Source organism: Panthera onca, chromosome B2, assembly GCF_046562875.1.
Source record: "Panthera onca isolate mPanOnc1 chromosome B2, mPanOnc1 haplotype 2, whole genome shotgun sequence".
In the NCBI taxonomy this organism is placed as follows: domain Eukaryota; kingdom Metazoa; phylum Chordata; class Mammalia; order Carnivora; family Felidae; genus Panthera; species Panthera onca.
In genome coordinates this window covers 104,247,735-104,263,026 of record NC_138343.1, presented here as the reverse complement: position 1 = coordinate 104,263,026, position 15,292 = coordinate 104,247,735, and the positions used below count along the sequence as shown (strand labels likewise).

Genomic DNA, 15,292 nt, shown 5'->3' with positions numbered 1-15,292 from the left:
AAAATATGCAAAATTTAAGTTTTCCTTCACTCTTGCATTTTTCTAAGGACTAACACCAGTGTTTTCATACTCCAACAAACAAAACAACACATAGCACAGTATCGACATCACTAGCAGATGAATTGTATGAGCTGACTTGAATAGACAAATTTTAAGTAAATACTTTAACATTAACATTTTAAATGTTACTTAAAATATTTTAATTAAATACTTTAACATTAACATTTTAAATGTTACTTAAAATATTTTAATTTGGACAAGTAATAGTTTCAGTGCCTGCAAACAGTTGATTATTGCCTCTGCCCTGCAGTAAATTATAACAGGGGCATATTTTGGCAAGTATTTGCTGGCTTCATGCCCACATGCATTATAAAGCAGGAACTCCTTTTAGATTAGGATTACAGCCTAAGGATAAGCAACATATATTATGTACAATTGTGGAAATTAAAATCTCCTGAGATCACATCTTTTTCAGAAATGCTTAACGGCTAAATTTGCATGCTCACGCGATGTCACTTCTAAGTAAGGAAAATACATTTGCTACTTATATTAGTTAAAAGGGATGAGGAAATATTGTCCAATCACTTCATAGGTATTGGCCAAAGTACATAAACAAATTGAAATAATCATTTTGTCTTGTTAGGATGAGAGAAACTTCCCTTACAATTGCTCCTAATTTTTTAAATCATCGCTTAACAGAGCAACACTTTTCTTAAAAATCAAACTCTGCTCATCTTAATTCTTTGATAATAGTCACGAATCTGTACATTAAAAAAGGCAGGCAGGCGCCTCGTTAGCGCAGTAGGTAGCACTCAGTCTCATAAAAAAGGCACGCAGGTGAATTGCTGACTCCTCCTTACCATCCACGAACGGCCCTCTGAGCTGATGAACTTGGACCATAACCTTTCTTATCTTTTAAGTAAATATTTTAAGAGAAAAATTAATAGCATAGGTGTCTTAGAAATACATACAGAGCCTTAGAAATGCACACTGACACAGTTCTCACATGTTCGAGTTTGGTCTGCACCCAATCACGTAAATCAAATCTTTTCCAGAGAGACGAAATTCATCTATTTTATAACACAAAGACAAAGGCATACCTTTGACTGACGTAATCATTAGGTTCAGCGAATTCTCGCGCGACGTGAAGATGCTGCCGCCGTGACGTCACCAGTTGCCATAGCAGCATCCTCCAGAGTGGAAAAGAGGGGTGGTGCGACAAGCGGATTGGGGCGGAGCGCGGCTTCTGCAGAGGACAAGGGACGCTCTGCTCCTGCGGATCTGACTTCTACCAAAATGAGCACCCTGGATGAGGGCAGCAACCCTCCTGTCGCTAAAGACTGCGGCGTAGCTACTGCCGACGATGCCCCAGGACATCCGGACCTAAACCAGTGCCGGGGCGAGGAAACCGAGGCGACCCAGGTGATGGCGGACACAGGTGAGGAGGGCATCTCGGAGACCGCCGCGGAGGCAGGCGCCCCCGAGAGCCCCGCGAGCTGTGCCCCCGTGTTCCGCGTTCGAGTTTTTGGGAGCCGCAGCCGTGTAGCGACCAAATCGGGCCAGAAAGAGGGTCTCCCTCCGACGGAAGGCTTGGCAGCAGCCTCTGCTTCAGCCTCCCCCGCGGTAGCAACCGACAATAGCCAGGAAAATGGCTGTCAGCGTAGAGAGCCGCGGGGCCCTGCTGGGGAGAAAGCTCTAGAAGCCTGTGGCGCTGGGGGGTTGGGGTCTCAGATGATGCCTGGGGCGAAGGCCAAGGAAATGACGACAAAAAAGTGCGCCGTTTCAGCGGCAACGGAAAAGGAGGGAGTAGCGGAGGAGGTGGTGGAGGAAAAGAAGGTGATGCAGAAGGAAAAAAAGGTGGTAGGAGGAGTGAAAGAGGAGTCACGGGCCAAGGCCCCGAAGATCAATAACTGCATGGATTCCCTGGAGGCCATCGATCAGGAGCTGTCAAATGTAAATGCCCAGGCTGACAGGGCCTTCCTTCAGCTGGAGCGCAAGTTTGGCCGGATGCGAAGGCTCCATATGCAGCGCAGAAGTTTCATTATCCAAAATATCCCAGGTTTCTGGGTCACTGCCTTTCGGAACCACCCCCAGCTGTCACCTATGATCAGTGGCCAAGATGAAGACATGATGAGGTACATGATCAATTTGGAGGTGGAGGAGCTTAAACACCCCAGAGCAGGCTGCAAATTCAAGTTCATCTTTCAGAGCAACCCCTATTTCCGAAATGAGGGGCTCGTCAAAGAATATGAGCGCAGATCCTCTGGCCGGGTGGTGTCTCTTTCCACTCCAATCCGCTGGCACAGGGGCCAAGACCCCCAGTCACATATCCACAGGAATCGGGAAGGAAACACTATCCCCAGTTTCTTCAACTGGTTCTCAGATCACAGCCTTCTAGAATTCGACAGGATTGCTGAGATTATCAAAGCAGAACTGTGGCCCAATCCCCTACAGTACTACCTGATGGGCGAAGGGCCTCGCCGAGGAATTCGAGACCCAGCAAGGCAGCCCGTGGAGAGCCCCAGGTCCTTCAGGTTCCAGTCTGGCTAAGCGCTGCCCTTGTGAGAAGCTCCTGCACAAGTCTCCCACCACCTCCCCTTGAACCTTTGCTTAGCCAACAGCATGCAGTCTTCTATCTGCTTTCTCTTCACACTGAACTATTTTGTCCTTTGGTTCTCCTAAATCTTCAACAGTCATTTGCAAGATTGACTCTTACATGTTTGTGTTCCTCTTCCTCTGGACCTTCATGCTCTTCTGTATCCTGTTACATGTTCAAGTGCATGGCGTTGCACTGCTTCTATGCCAAGCACATGATGCTGTAGATAGGCACTGCCTTCCTTTGCATGCCTTGGGTCCTGTCTATGACCATGGTCTTCTCCTAGTTTTTTAAGTGGTTCTCCACCACAAAGAAGCTTGCAGTACCTTTGCAAATAACTAGCTGGACTTCATACTTTATGCTGACTGTCCTCCTGATAACCATGTATTCTATGGCAAATTCTTTGAGTTTCACCGCTGCAAGATGAAACTACTCTAGATGATGCCAACCATCAACACAAACTGGACATTTCTAGCTACCACTAACTGGTTCCCAGCTGCCTCCCTGGGCCTGTGCTATCCACCCTGCTGGCTATCTGGCAGAATAAGGGGGCTAGTGGGTGGCTACAAGGCATGAGTGAGGTAACAGATGAGAGGTTTTCAGTGTTATTGCATCTTCTTTTCACTCTGCTTTGTGACCAGGTACTGGTGAGTATGAGGGTTGGTGCTATGGCCCACACAAACCTGTTCTCACCTTTCTGGATGAGCTTTGCATAGGCACCATTGCCTGCCTCCTCAGCAACTGACCGTGGACTTAAGCTCCCAGGCAGCACACAGGGAACTCTGCCTCAATCCCCTTGTGCCATCAAATGGTTACCTATAAACCCAATTGGCTGTGGGGCAGGTTGCACAGTCATATGTGATAGTGCCCAAAGCAAGGCTGGAAGGGGTTCACTTCCAGCAGTTAGCCTTTCTGAGCTGGAGTCAACAAACCACCCTTAATCAGATAGTTTTGTTAGGTATCCCCTTCTCTAACTCCTGCACTCATTCTGAGCATGATAAAGTTGCCAGGGTGGGGGCACCGAGGGAAAGGTGTTCCTGGTGTGTGTGGCCTGTTCTGCATCTTTTTGTCTCTTTCCTCCACCCCACCCCCTTGTTCTCTCCCCCACTTCCCTCTCCTCTGAAGCAGACAGGAAACAACACTGGCAAAGCGGGCTTTTTGTTTAATTTTCTCTACCCTTGATGGTGTCCAAAGAGAGAAAGGTACTGTACAATAGACTCCACATGTCTTCTTGTGCTCTTCTGTCCTCAAGCCTCCACCCTACTTCCTTTAGTAAGGTCTAAAAGTTTCAAAGGGAGACCTGTAGGTTATTTAGTTATGAGCAGTGTTCTTTTGGGCCAATTTTGACAACCCCACCTTTTCCCTGTCCACTTACCAAAATCTGTGTGTTTCTTGAGTTTAGTTAGAGAAGCAGGGAGGAAAGACAGAAGGGCCTCACAGTGATGGATTCAAGGCAGATGCAGAGAAGGTTGTGATGTAAAGCGGCCAAACTTAGTTTCACTCCACTTTCCTAAACATGGAATTTTGGTGGGGGTGGCCTTGACCACTTAGAAATAACCCCAAGGCAGCATTTTGAGGGTCACCTCTATTCTCTGTACTATTTTATTACTGCTCGCATGGCCCGGGGGCCTCCATCCTGTTGTCTGGCCTTCTTGGCTTTCAGGCTTCAGTTTCCCTATTTCCTTCCCTGCTTCTCTCCCAACAGATGAGGGAGCAGGCTGCAGTGTACGTTGTGGGAGATGCCAAAGTTCCTCCCTGGGGATGTGTGGAGTTTGTTTGGATTTCCAGGACAGGTTCCAGTAGGTGGGACAGCAGTGTATCAGGGCTGTTACTTGGGTGGTATATGGGAATGGTAAGGACTACCTGCTTTCTCCTTTTTGAAGGCCTTGCCCTAAGTTCCATGAGTGCTTGGGAGGTCTGGGTATAGCAGTGGGGAGGGTGCTCTAGGCTGCGGGAAGTGAGAGCCCAGAAACCAAAATGAACCAAGTAGTCTCGGAACGGCACAGGAAGGATGAACCCTGCAGCTTTGGGAATGGAGGGAGAGGCCCCCGAAGCTTTTCCTAGGAGAGGTGGGAGAATCAAAGTGGTTGATGTTTAAAAAGGATACTTAGAGGAGTTTTCCCTAACTCCCTTGAATTCACCGGTAGATTTTTGTCTAAAATGCAAAAATGCAAGTCTGGATGTTTTCTCTCTGTTATTATAGGAGTGATCTTTTCTGTATAGAAGATTAATGGTATATGCTCATTATTTCACTGTGTTTGAGTAAAATCCTATTAATTCCTTTCTCTATTTTTGCTTGCTGGCGAAATTGACATTTACAGGCCTGCTTTTTGCTTATAATTGAGAATATGTGCAAAAATATCAAACTTGTTTCCTGTGCAGTATGAAACCTGTGAATATTCGTTAATATATCAGCTTGTTCTGGTCTGTCTTCATATATAGCTCTATTCTTAGAAATATAATTTGAATGTGATCCTTGAAATTTTGCAAATTGTTGCTGTGTCTTGTGAAAGTAATTTCAAAAAGAAAACCAATTCTTTTGTCTTGATATTTCTTGCCCTAATAGTAATGTTGTACTTGAATTTTATGTTCCTAACCAGTGTAAGTATTTGTAGAATTGCTCTGTCAAAGTAAACAAGGATCGTTAAGTACTTTATTAGTCTTCTTCTGTGTGCTCAAAGGAAAAATAAAAGTCTGTCACTCTGCTGTATTTCTTGTTTTCACCAAAAAAATAACAATAAAGTTCTGTGTGTCTAGGCTAATGAAAGGTTGGGAAATCATTAAAGTTATCAAGTTGTCACCATAAGCACTGTCCTGAAGCTTTATAAAAAAAAAGCCACAGAATTTCTAAGATTTTTTTTACTAGGAAAATGGTAAATAAGAAGCCTAACTAACTGGATGCTCATGGACTTAATTTTTCCTTGTTCAACCAGTGTAGTTTTGGAGGGTAATTGAAGCACCACTGAATTTTCAGTGGAAAGCTTTTTTTTTTTTTTTGCTTTTTAAGTTTTTAATTCCAGTTAACATACAGTGTTATATTAGTTTCAGGTATGCACTATATTGTATATGTATGTGATTGAACAACTCCATATATCACCCAGTGCTGATCACAAGTGCAGTACTTAATTTCCATCATTTATTTAACCCATCCTCCCACCCACCATTGGTAATCATCACTTGTTCTCTATAAGAGTCTGTTTCCTGATTTGTCTCTTTTTTTTACCCCCTTGTTTTATTCCTTAAATTTCACATATGAGTGAAATAATGGTATTTGTCTTTCTCTGACTCAATTTCACTTACTGTAAAACTTTTTTTTAATTTTTTTTTTAAATGTTTTATTTATTCTTGAAAGAGAGAGAGAGACGGCATGAGCGAGGGAGGGGCAGAGAGAGGGACACAGAATCCAAAGCAGACTCCAGGCTCTGAGCTGTGAACACAGAGCCCGATGTGGGGCTCAAACTCACGAGCCGTCAGATCATGACCTGAGCCGAAGTTAGATGCTCGACCAACTGAGCCGCCCTGGCGCCCCATGGAAAGCTATTCTTAATACACCATTCTTATTTGCTATATTTATGTTAACTGATTCTTAGAGCGCTTAAGATAGACTTTGGAAAAATTAATCATTGTGTATTCTGTTAGGTGCTTCTTAATTTCTTTGCTACTACAGTGTGGTGCTTTAAAAAGAAAGAATAACAAAATTGTTACTGACATATAGTGTCTAGAAACAAATGATCTCAGACATCCCAATCTCAATTACCAGTAATGTTTCGCTGTTCAGCAGCTATTACATGAAGGTTTGGGAAATAAATACTTCTGCATTCTCTGGAGTTGAGAGGGCTATGGATCTTGCAAGGTTTGTGAAAATGAATGACCAAATATTTTTAGCCATCTAAACAAAAATTTGACGTAAACGGCCCAGAATTACTACTAAATAGACTTGCTAATTCTGGGTGCAATTCATACTTGGAAGTTTTACTTGATATAGTTTTTCTAGGCCTGGAGAAGTTTTAAGTTTTAGAGAGCTAACTCTATATCCATCTTAAACCTAAATTTTCCTTTAGTGTGTTCATTTTATCTTTAATTCAGTGATTGATTTTTTTTCTGCATTGTCAATCACCTGTTTTCAAGCATTATCTCTTTTATCCTGTTCTGGACATAGTTGGAAAATAATATTTTTGTTGCTCTTGGTTTATTATCAGCTTTAACCAGTAGTATTCCTCTTGCCAGTAGGTTGGTGCCACTCATTTGTTAGATTATCATGATTTCTGTTCTGTTTAATAAAATTAGACTCAATTAGACATTATGTAGGTTTCACTTACCAGGTAACTGGTTTGCTCCTATATCACTGCTTCATTTCTTTTCACTGCCTTTTCTTTCTCAGTTCTAAACCCAAATTGTCCCTTATGCAGACCTCCACATCAGTTGAGAGGTTTTCTTGTCCTCTCTTCACCGAAGAAGTATCATTTGGTCTGCTCAGGCCATATTGCCCTGAACGTAAGGTCATACTTCATAATTTCCCTGCACCCCACATAACAGAATCTCCTTGGGCATTCTTGTCCATTTCTGGGTATTCAGCTTAGACCAGACAATAACAAAAGGCTTCTCTAACTTTCCTTACTCAGGGTCCCTTCACATTACTCCTGTTGCTGCTACCGCTTCTTTATCTCCAGTTTCTGTAATCAGTTTTAAATAAAAACAAACAAAAATTACCTGGATTCTTATTGAATTCCCTGCTCCACAGAGTCACAGTTTGAGGCTTGGATACCGGATTTGCATCAGATACACCTCCTCTGGTTTGACAATCTCAAGAAATCTGAGTTCTGTCAGGTACATACATTTGTGTTCTCATGTTACTTTCATAATCCTGACACAAGTTTTACTATCTCGAGAGTAAAGAAAAGTTGAAGTAACAACAACAAAATGAAGTAAGTGTGCCTAAAATGCAAGTCATACAGACGTATTTTTTATTTCTAGCCTAGAGTATCTTTCACTGTTAACACAGCCATCTAAATTTGGCATAAAACAAAACAAAACCTGATTTACATGAATAATCAGGACTTGTTAAAGGTTATTCTTAATCCATTCGTGAATGGTCCTTTGAAGAGGGGTACTTTATTCAGATTAAAACCCTACTGAAATTTACATATGCAATCTTGGTGATTGCTGCAAAAATGAATGAAATTAGGTTTGTTGCCTTCCTTAAAGGGAGTAAATGCACCAAAAGGATTTTAAATATTATACTTCTGGAATTTAGTTGCTAGGAACTCTAAAGAAATGTTACATTTTTATTAAATTTAGAGAATGAGTATTTTTTAATTGATCCAACACGGTGATTGGTTTTAACAGGAATTTTGTAATTTATTTCTTCTTTAATTTTTAAGATTTTGTTTTTAATTTTAAAAACATGGGCTCACTTGGCCCCAAGATCAAGAATCTCATGCTCTACCCACTGGGCCAGCCAGGCGCCCCATTCTTCTCTTTATTAAACTTTATTAAGCCTTTTTTTAAACCAAGAAAGTGCCAAGGCCAAACTACCAAGAAAGTAAAATAAAGTGTTTTTTTATTTAAGACTCTGGGAACAGGTGCATGGTAAAAGAACCTATCAAGCAGACTATGTGATAGAATTGCCATTCCAAGTAATGACCCAGCTTCTCTCAGTAGGCATAGAGACCTCATGTCCCGTTAAGTTTACTTGGAGCAGTTTTCATGATTCCTTTTCCATTTTGGTTTCCTCAGCACCAGAGGGAAATTTGTTAAGTATTCAAAGTGAACATTTGAACTTGAATATAAAGAAAGGGTAGACCCGCTTACTGATGACTTTAGTGTATGTGGCTTCCAAGAAGAGTAGACTTCATTATACATTTTAGGACTCCTGTGATTCTTGGTTCTCTACTCTCCCAGGTAAGTTCTATGTTATAGATCTTTGTTTTTGTTTGTTTTGTTTTGAAAGTGAACATGAGCAGGGGAATGGCGGAGGAAGAGTGAAAGAGAATCTTAAGTAAGCTTCATACCCAGTGTGGAGCCTGATGCTGGACTCGATCTCACGACCTTGAGATCAGGGCCTGAGCTGAAATCTAGAGTCAGATGCTTCACTGACTGGGCCAGCTGGTACCCCATAGATCTTGTTTTAATATTTTTTACTAGCTTATGTTACTTTAGGCCAGAGTCTGTGTTCTTCATTTCTAATCCCAGCATGGTGTGACTGTGAAATTGAAGTGTGATTTTAGACTAAGAATTTGTCCCAATCTACATCTAATGTTGGAAGACTTTTGTCAGTCAACTAAAGGCATGAATTTTGGGGTGAAAGTTGGGCTAATGTACAGACTGTTCCTTAGTAACAAAATTTTTGAGCAAGTATGTTAATTTAACCTCTGTCAATTTCAATGTCCTTATCTATAAAATTTTAATAATTATACACCTTGTATGGTTGCTGTAAGGAATAAGTAAGGAAGATGAAGTAACCTGCTGAAGAGTTAGCACTCATTACCATTTTTTTTTTACCATTATTTCTGAGGATGACTCTAGAGACCAACAAGAGACACCTTTTTGCATTCACCCTATGTGGACTAGACCAGGCCCACAGATTTTCAAGGGCAGCACAGGGGGTGAGTTAACTCTTGAAAATATCCCAGTCTTTAACTAATCTGGAAGTCAATTCTTACGATAACCTTGTTCTCAAGAGCCTGAGAAGAGGTTAAGGGAATGTCATTGTAACATTTAAGGAGAAGCTATCTATCCATGTGATTCTAACATAGAGTCAAGGTTATTATATCCAAAGAGATAGTCTGACATTCCATTTTATGGTTATATAAAATAACCATATAGATTTGATTTTCATTCAAGCCAGTTCAATTGTGTGTATACATGTGTTTATACATGTATGTATGTGTATATATGTATGTATTTGCTTTAAATACATACATTTAAAGTTGTTGGATATGAAAACTGGTGGGGAAATAATACCTGATTACAAGTTAAAAAAACTCAGAAGTACAATTGGTCCTTGAACAATGGGGATTAGGGCCCCCTCCCCCATGCATGGTCAAAAATCCATGTGTAATGTTTGATTCCCCCCAAACTTCACTACTAATAGCCTACTGTTAACTGGAAGCCTTACTGATAACATTAACACATATTCTATATATGTGTTATACACTATATTTTTATAATAAAGCAAGCTAGGAAAAGTTAAAATCATAAGGAAAATACATTTACAGTACTGTATCAAGAAAAATTTGCTGTAAGTGGACCTATACAGTTCAGACCCATGTATTTCAAGAGTCAACTTTAGTTAATTTTAGATTGCAATTCACTGTTTAGTTGAAGTCTCTGTTACCTCAGTATTTCACACGCCAAATTCTGACAAACTGTGACCACTGTGTCATTCAGATCTTTCTTCTGCTGATGAGGTCAACAGTTGCCAGGAAAGAAAATCTCCAATCCCTTGCATTTATTCATAGTTATTAAAAAAAATTTTTTTTAAGTATACTTATTTATTTTGAGAGAGAGAGAGAGAGAGAGAGAGAGAATGAATGAATGAAAGAGTGTGTGAGCCAGGGAGGGACAGGGAGAGAGAATCCCAAGCAGGCTTTGTACTGTAGCATGGAGCCTGACGCTGGACTCAAACTCATGAACAAGGAGATCATGACCTGAGCCGAAATCAAGAGTTGGGACACTTAACTGACTGAGCCACACAGGCACCCCTGTAATTATCTTTTTAGATGAATAATGTTGGCCTGTATGCTAACATTAAACTTAAGTCCTCTGCCCATTTACACAACTTTCTTGCTTTCTTCATTTAACTTTATTAAAAATATACAGCTTTTCTTCTCTCATATCTTCAACTTTTATAGTGCCATTTTTTACTATTTTTACTTTTCTTACCTATTAGAAACACTGGCACTATTTATTTATTTATTAAAAAAAATTTTTTTTTAATCTTTATTTATTTTTGAGAGAGAGAAAAGAGCAAGTGGGGGAGGAACAGAGAGAGAGGGAGACACAGAATCCGAAGCAGGCTCCAGGCTCTGAGCTGTCAGCACAGAGCCCAACTGTGGGCTCGAACTCACAAACTGTAAGGTCATGACCTGAACTGAAGTCGGACGCTTAACTGACTGAGCCCCTAGATGCCCCAACACTAGCACTAGCATTGTTTTTGGAAACAATGAAATAAAAAATCTGAAAGTAATTATAGTCCAAGAGAAAGACAACACTCATAAGAAGCACTGACTCTGCTAGAAAGGTAAAAGGAAACTTGGAAATAAACTCTAATCTCTTTAGACAAGATGAAAGAAACTAAGGTTAGATTAGGTGGTAATTTGTTCTGATTCCTTAGGTAAGTACTGGTAAAAGTAGAATGACAACTTCTGATTTGAGTCAATTTTTTTTCACTCCATAAATGGCCAAAAAAGTGCAATTAACTTATTTTGGGGTTTTCATTTTTCATATTAACAATAGCAGTTTATAAGCATTTAAAGATACATTATATTTTGCTCTTGACAAAATAAATCCACATAAGGAAAAATAGCTTTATTTTTAAAGAAATTAAATATCTATTTGTATACATGAGACAGCTCTCATTTAGCCCTAAGCTGATTGTGTGTGTTTATTATTGTCCTCCAATAAGATTTTGGAAGCCAATTTCAAATACATTACCATATACTTATTAGCTGATATCAAACAGAGCTACTGACATTGAGGAAAAAATTTCAGTAACTGTTTATCTACCCTGAGATATTCATTCCCACAATACATTTGGGATTATTTGAGCACTTAAAAATTTAACGAAATTATTTCTTTTCATTGCATGCATCAATATGCTAAGTTCTTTGCTACAATATAGGTAAAATAATGATAGTGACCAGTGTGTTTTCTGATACTGTCCATGATAGACAGAATGAAATTACAGCATAAAGAGTAGCCAGGAATTTATTGTAAACATCTGGCTCCAAATATTTTGCCCCAAGTAACTACTATAATAGGACTATACAAAGCACATAGAACACAGTAATCCTACATTGCAGTATAACTATAAAACCTCTTAAAGTGTTTTTCTCAACCTTTTTTTTCATTACCACACTCCACCCTGAGAAAAATTAAATTTAACCAAATTAAATTTAATTAATAAATTTAACTTTGTATTTCTCCCTCGTGAGAGAAATTAATACCAAAGAATAAAATTTTATTGGGTAGGGTTCAGCTTTGGAGGGCCACTATACATTGCATTATCTAATTTTTTTTTCATCCCAAGAACCAATTTTTGTCTCTTTGAGAATATATGTCTTAAAGTGAATGAAAATTCTATAGGTTTTAACATTATTAGGGGGAAAAAAAACTTTATGAGTAACACTGGAGGCTGAATTAGTTGGCTTCTTATCTCATTTCTGTCCCATACTAGCTGTGTGGTCTCAGAAGAAATCTGCTTTACCTCCTTGTTTTGGAAAACATAAGAATAGCATGAAACCTGATAGCTTGGAAAAATCATTTATTCTCACTGGACTCAGCGTTCTTAGCTATAGATGGAAGAAACAGATATAGTTCAGTTGTTCCCAATTCTGGCTACCTTTTCCTGGGGCAAGTAAAAGACATCAGTGCTCATCTCTATTCCCAGACCAATTAAACCAATCTGGAGGTTATGGTCTAGCTAGTGATTTTTGAACTTTAGTATATGAATCACACTAATATTAAACACACGTTGCTGGGATACATTCCCAGAGTTTGATTCTGCAGGTCTGGGGTGGGGCCTGCAAATCTGTATTTCTATCAAATTCTCAGGTGATGCTATGTTAGTGGTTTGGGGACAACACTTTGAGAACCATTGGTCTAGGCATATATGTAAATATGTGTATGTATATGTGTATGTACAAGTGTGTGTGTGTGTGTGTATTTATACACACACACACACACACACACACACGCCCAGGTGAATCGTAATCTCAGAATTACTGGTATAGAAAATATTAATAAGGTTCCTTTCCATTCTAAGACACTGAGATTTTAACATAATGAGAGTTGTTGGGCATCAAGATGATCTATACAGAAAGGAGACTTATGGAAAAGCATCTAATTCTTGGTTAGTTATCATTAGGAATTTGTTCCTAGAAAGCATTTTACAGTATTTTTCAAAAATTAACATTTTTACAGTATATTTGCTGCATATATGGTTCTTCACTTCATTTTTCAGTAAAGACAGTTTATTTGGCTGTCAGTGTCTCATTATTTGATAAGATCGATGGAGGGTTTGGATAGTAGCCAGCTGTTTTTGAATTGCTTGAAGAGAACCTTGAAAATTTGTAGTCCAGGGGTAATTCTGGGGAAAAAAACAGTATTATTATTATTCTGCAGATCTTAAAAGGCTGTTCATAAACATAAACAAATCAAAACTCATTTTTTAGCTTCATGATTTTAATTTCTTCTGTCACCTGGATAGGTTGCAGCTAACACATAAATATCTTTCTTTATAAAATTTAAGTCAAAATACATTTAGATGTATTATAAATCATCCTCAGAGATCTAACTATATATAACATTCTCTGTACAAAAGTTAGCACATAAAACAGGAATGCTCATCTGATTTTTTATTCTGAAATTTAAAACTCTCTCAGGCCCTACTCAGAGCATCATGTAACAGGTAAGTGGGAACTAATAATCTTCATGGCCCTTAGTAATAAGAGAATTACTAAGAGTAATCTTTGAATGCTTAGATAAATAAGGATTGTAATGCACACAATGTGGCAACTTTCGCCACATAAGCATTACACACACAGCCAGAAGGGAAACTGGGAGAGAGAACATAAAATGCACATTTTATTGATGGTGAGACATTGTGACATCTACATAGAAGTTTCTCAAAAGCTAGACTTCAGATATCTTCTTCCCCAATTTCTTCCAAGGAAACATAACTAGAAATATTACAAGTGAAATATTATGACATATGCCATGTTACAATACTCATTCCATGGGCACATACTAGGTGATAATCCTTATTTTACAAATTTCACAAGTAAAACATCATTTGGAAGTACTATTCTGAAAATGACACTAGCATAAAAATCATACTTTACATTAAGTGCCAGTGAGAATCATCAAGGCCCAAGTAGTTAATAACCCTTATGAGGAAAAAACTAATGCTAGAGATTGGGAAGAAGGAACACTGCCTAGCTTTGTTTGGCTGTTGTTAAGTCCTTCTTAATATTTTCTCCTGAGGAAAGTTAGAAGACAGGCCCTGTACCAAGTTTTTTCCCGGGGTGCTGTGGAAGAAAGCTCTTGGAAAATGAAAAAGCAGATGCACTAATGTTACTGCTTCTTTAAGGAGAGGTTATTACCGTAGAAGACAGAGAGGGGGTTATTTTCCAATTCTTTGGAGAACCATTTAAATCCTAGAATAATGAAGATTCACTTTTTTTTTTTTTTACTTTCTTACTATTTCATAACCATATCCCATTGAACCAGTTTCCATCCAGGTACTATATACTAATTCATTGGCTTCCAGTATCACATTACTTCATTCTCTCACTATAAATTTGAATCACTTTGAAATAAAATAAACATCTTGCTTTACTGTTTCTCACGTCTATCCTGTGAGGGAAGAAATGCAGCCTGGTATTATCCCCAATTTAAAAAAGAAGAAGCTAAGGTTCAAAAACAAACAAACAAACAAACAAACAAACAAAAAACTGAAGCAGACTTCACTTTTAAACTAGAGGTAGGACAACTAGGAAAGATGGATAGAATATAAACATCCATATAAACTGGACAGTCAACTAAGACCTGAGGACCCATTTCCTGGGAAGGTGTAACAAGCAGAGAGTTAGCTGACATTCAGCCACAGCTTTTTTCCTTTAGGTCCCTGAATTCCTGCTGGGGGCAAGTGCAGTTGCTAGCAGCAGAAAAACTCGTAGAGCTTTTGGCAGTCTTGAAGGGCTGCAGTCAGAAACCGAGGGGCTAGGAATATACTGTGAAGGAATGGAAACCGGGGGGCTAGGAATCTGCTGTGAAGGAATGGCTGGAGAACTGGAGTCTACTGGTTTGCTCCTCAGGCCCATTGGCAAATTCTGAGGGCAACTCAAGGAAACTAATAAGCAAGCATAAGCATATACCTCTGCAAAGCAGAGTGGATTTTTCAGCAGTTTCTCAGTTTTAAGAAAACAGGGAAGGATTAAGTTCTGCCCTCAGAGAGAAGAAGGACCCTGGTGAATATCTCATACTTCAGATATATATTTCTGAAAACAGAATTTACTATTATGAAGTAATTCTCTTTTGTGTTAATAATGGATTTTTCCCTTAATGTCTACTTTGTTTCACATTAATATATCTAACTCTTGATTATGATTAACACGGTATTATCTGTCACCATCTTCTGATATTCAAACTGTGTCCTCATATTTCAGAGATGTCTTTTATGAACAGCTCATAGTTGGTTTTGTTATTTCATTCAGGCCTTTAACCGGAGAATTTTGCCATCCATACTTAATACCATTACTTAGCTTTAAACTCATCATCTTAGTGAATACTCTCCATTTGTATTGTTTCTTTTTCATACTCTCTTTTCTTCCTATTTTTGTTTTCCTTTAGATTTTAAGTTATTTTACATAATTAGCTCAGTATATATCTCATTACAGTTTCTTTGGTAGTTATCTTAGAGATTACACATACATTTTGTATGTTATCAATACCTAATATACTCTTATGCCTTAC

At 38.9% G+C, this 15,292-nt stretch overlaps 2 protein-coding genes across 3 annotated transcripts in view; one reads left to right on the top strand and one right to left on the bottom strand.

Annotated features, from left to right (window-relative positions):
* The first annotated feature begins 1,184 nt into the window (after positions 1–1,184).
* Positions 1,185–5,306, top strand: TSPYL4 (TSPY like 4). The gene has a single exon (XM_060616452.3). The coding sequence runs from the start codon at positions 1,297–1,299 to the stop codon at positions 2,548–2,550; it is 1,254 nt and encodes a 417-aa protein (XP_060472435.3). The 5' UTR covers positions 1,185–1,296; the 3' UTR covers positions 2,551–5,306.
* A 6,757-nt stretch (positions 5,307–12,063) lies between these two features.
* NT5DC1 (5'-nucleotidase domain containing 1) overlaps positions 12,064–15,292 on the bottom strand; it is a 138,999-nt gene continuing 135,770 nt past the window's right edge. For both annotated transcript variants that reach the window (XM_078447238.2, XM_078447239.2), the window contains exon 12: positions 12,064–12,905. In XM_078447238.2, coding sequence (XP_078303364.1) covers positions 12,790–12,905 — 116 coding nt within the window. In that variant the 3' untranslated portion in view covers positions 12,064–12,789. The remainder of the gene's footprint in view (positions 12,906–15,292) is intronic.

What these genes read in the sequence shown, in the direction of transcription:
- TSPYL4 (XM_060616452.3), top strand. Translation starts at nt 1,297, where the DNA reads ATGAGCACCCTGGATGAGGGCAGCAACCCTCCTGTCGCTAAAGACTGC.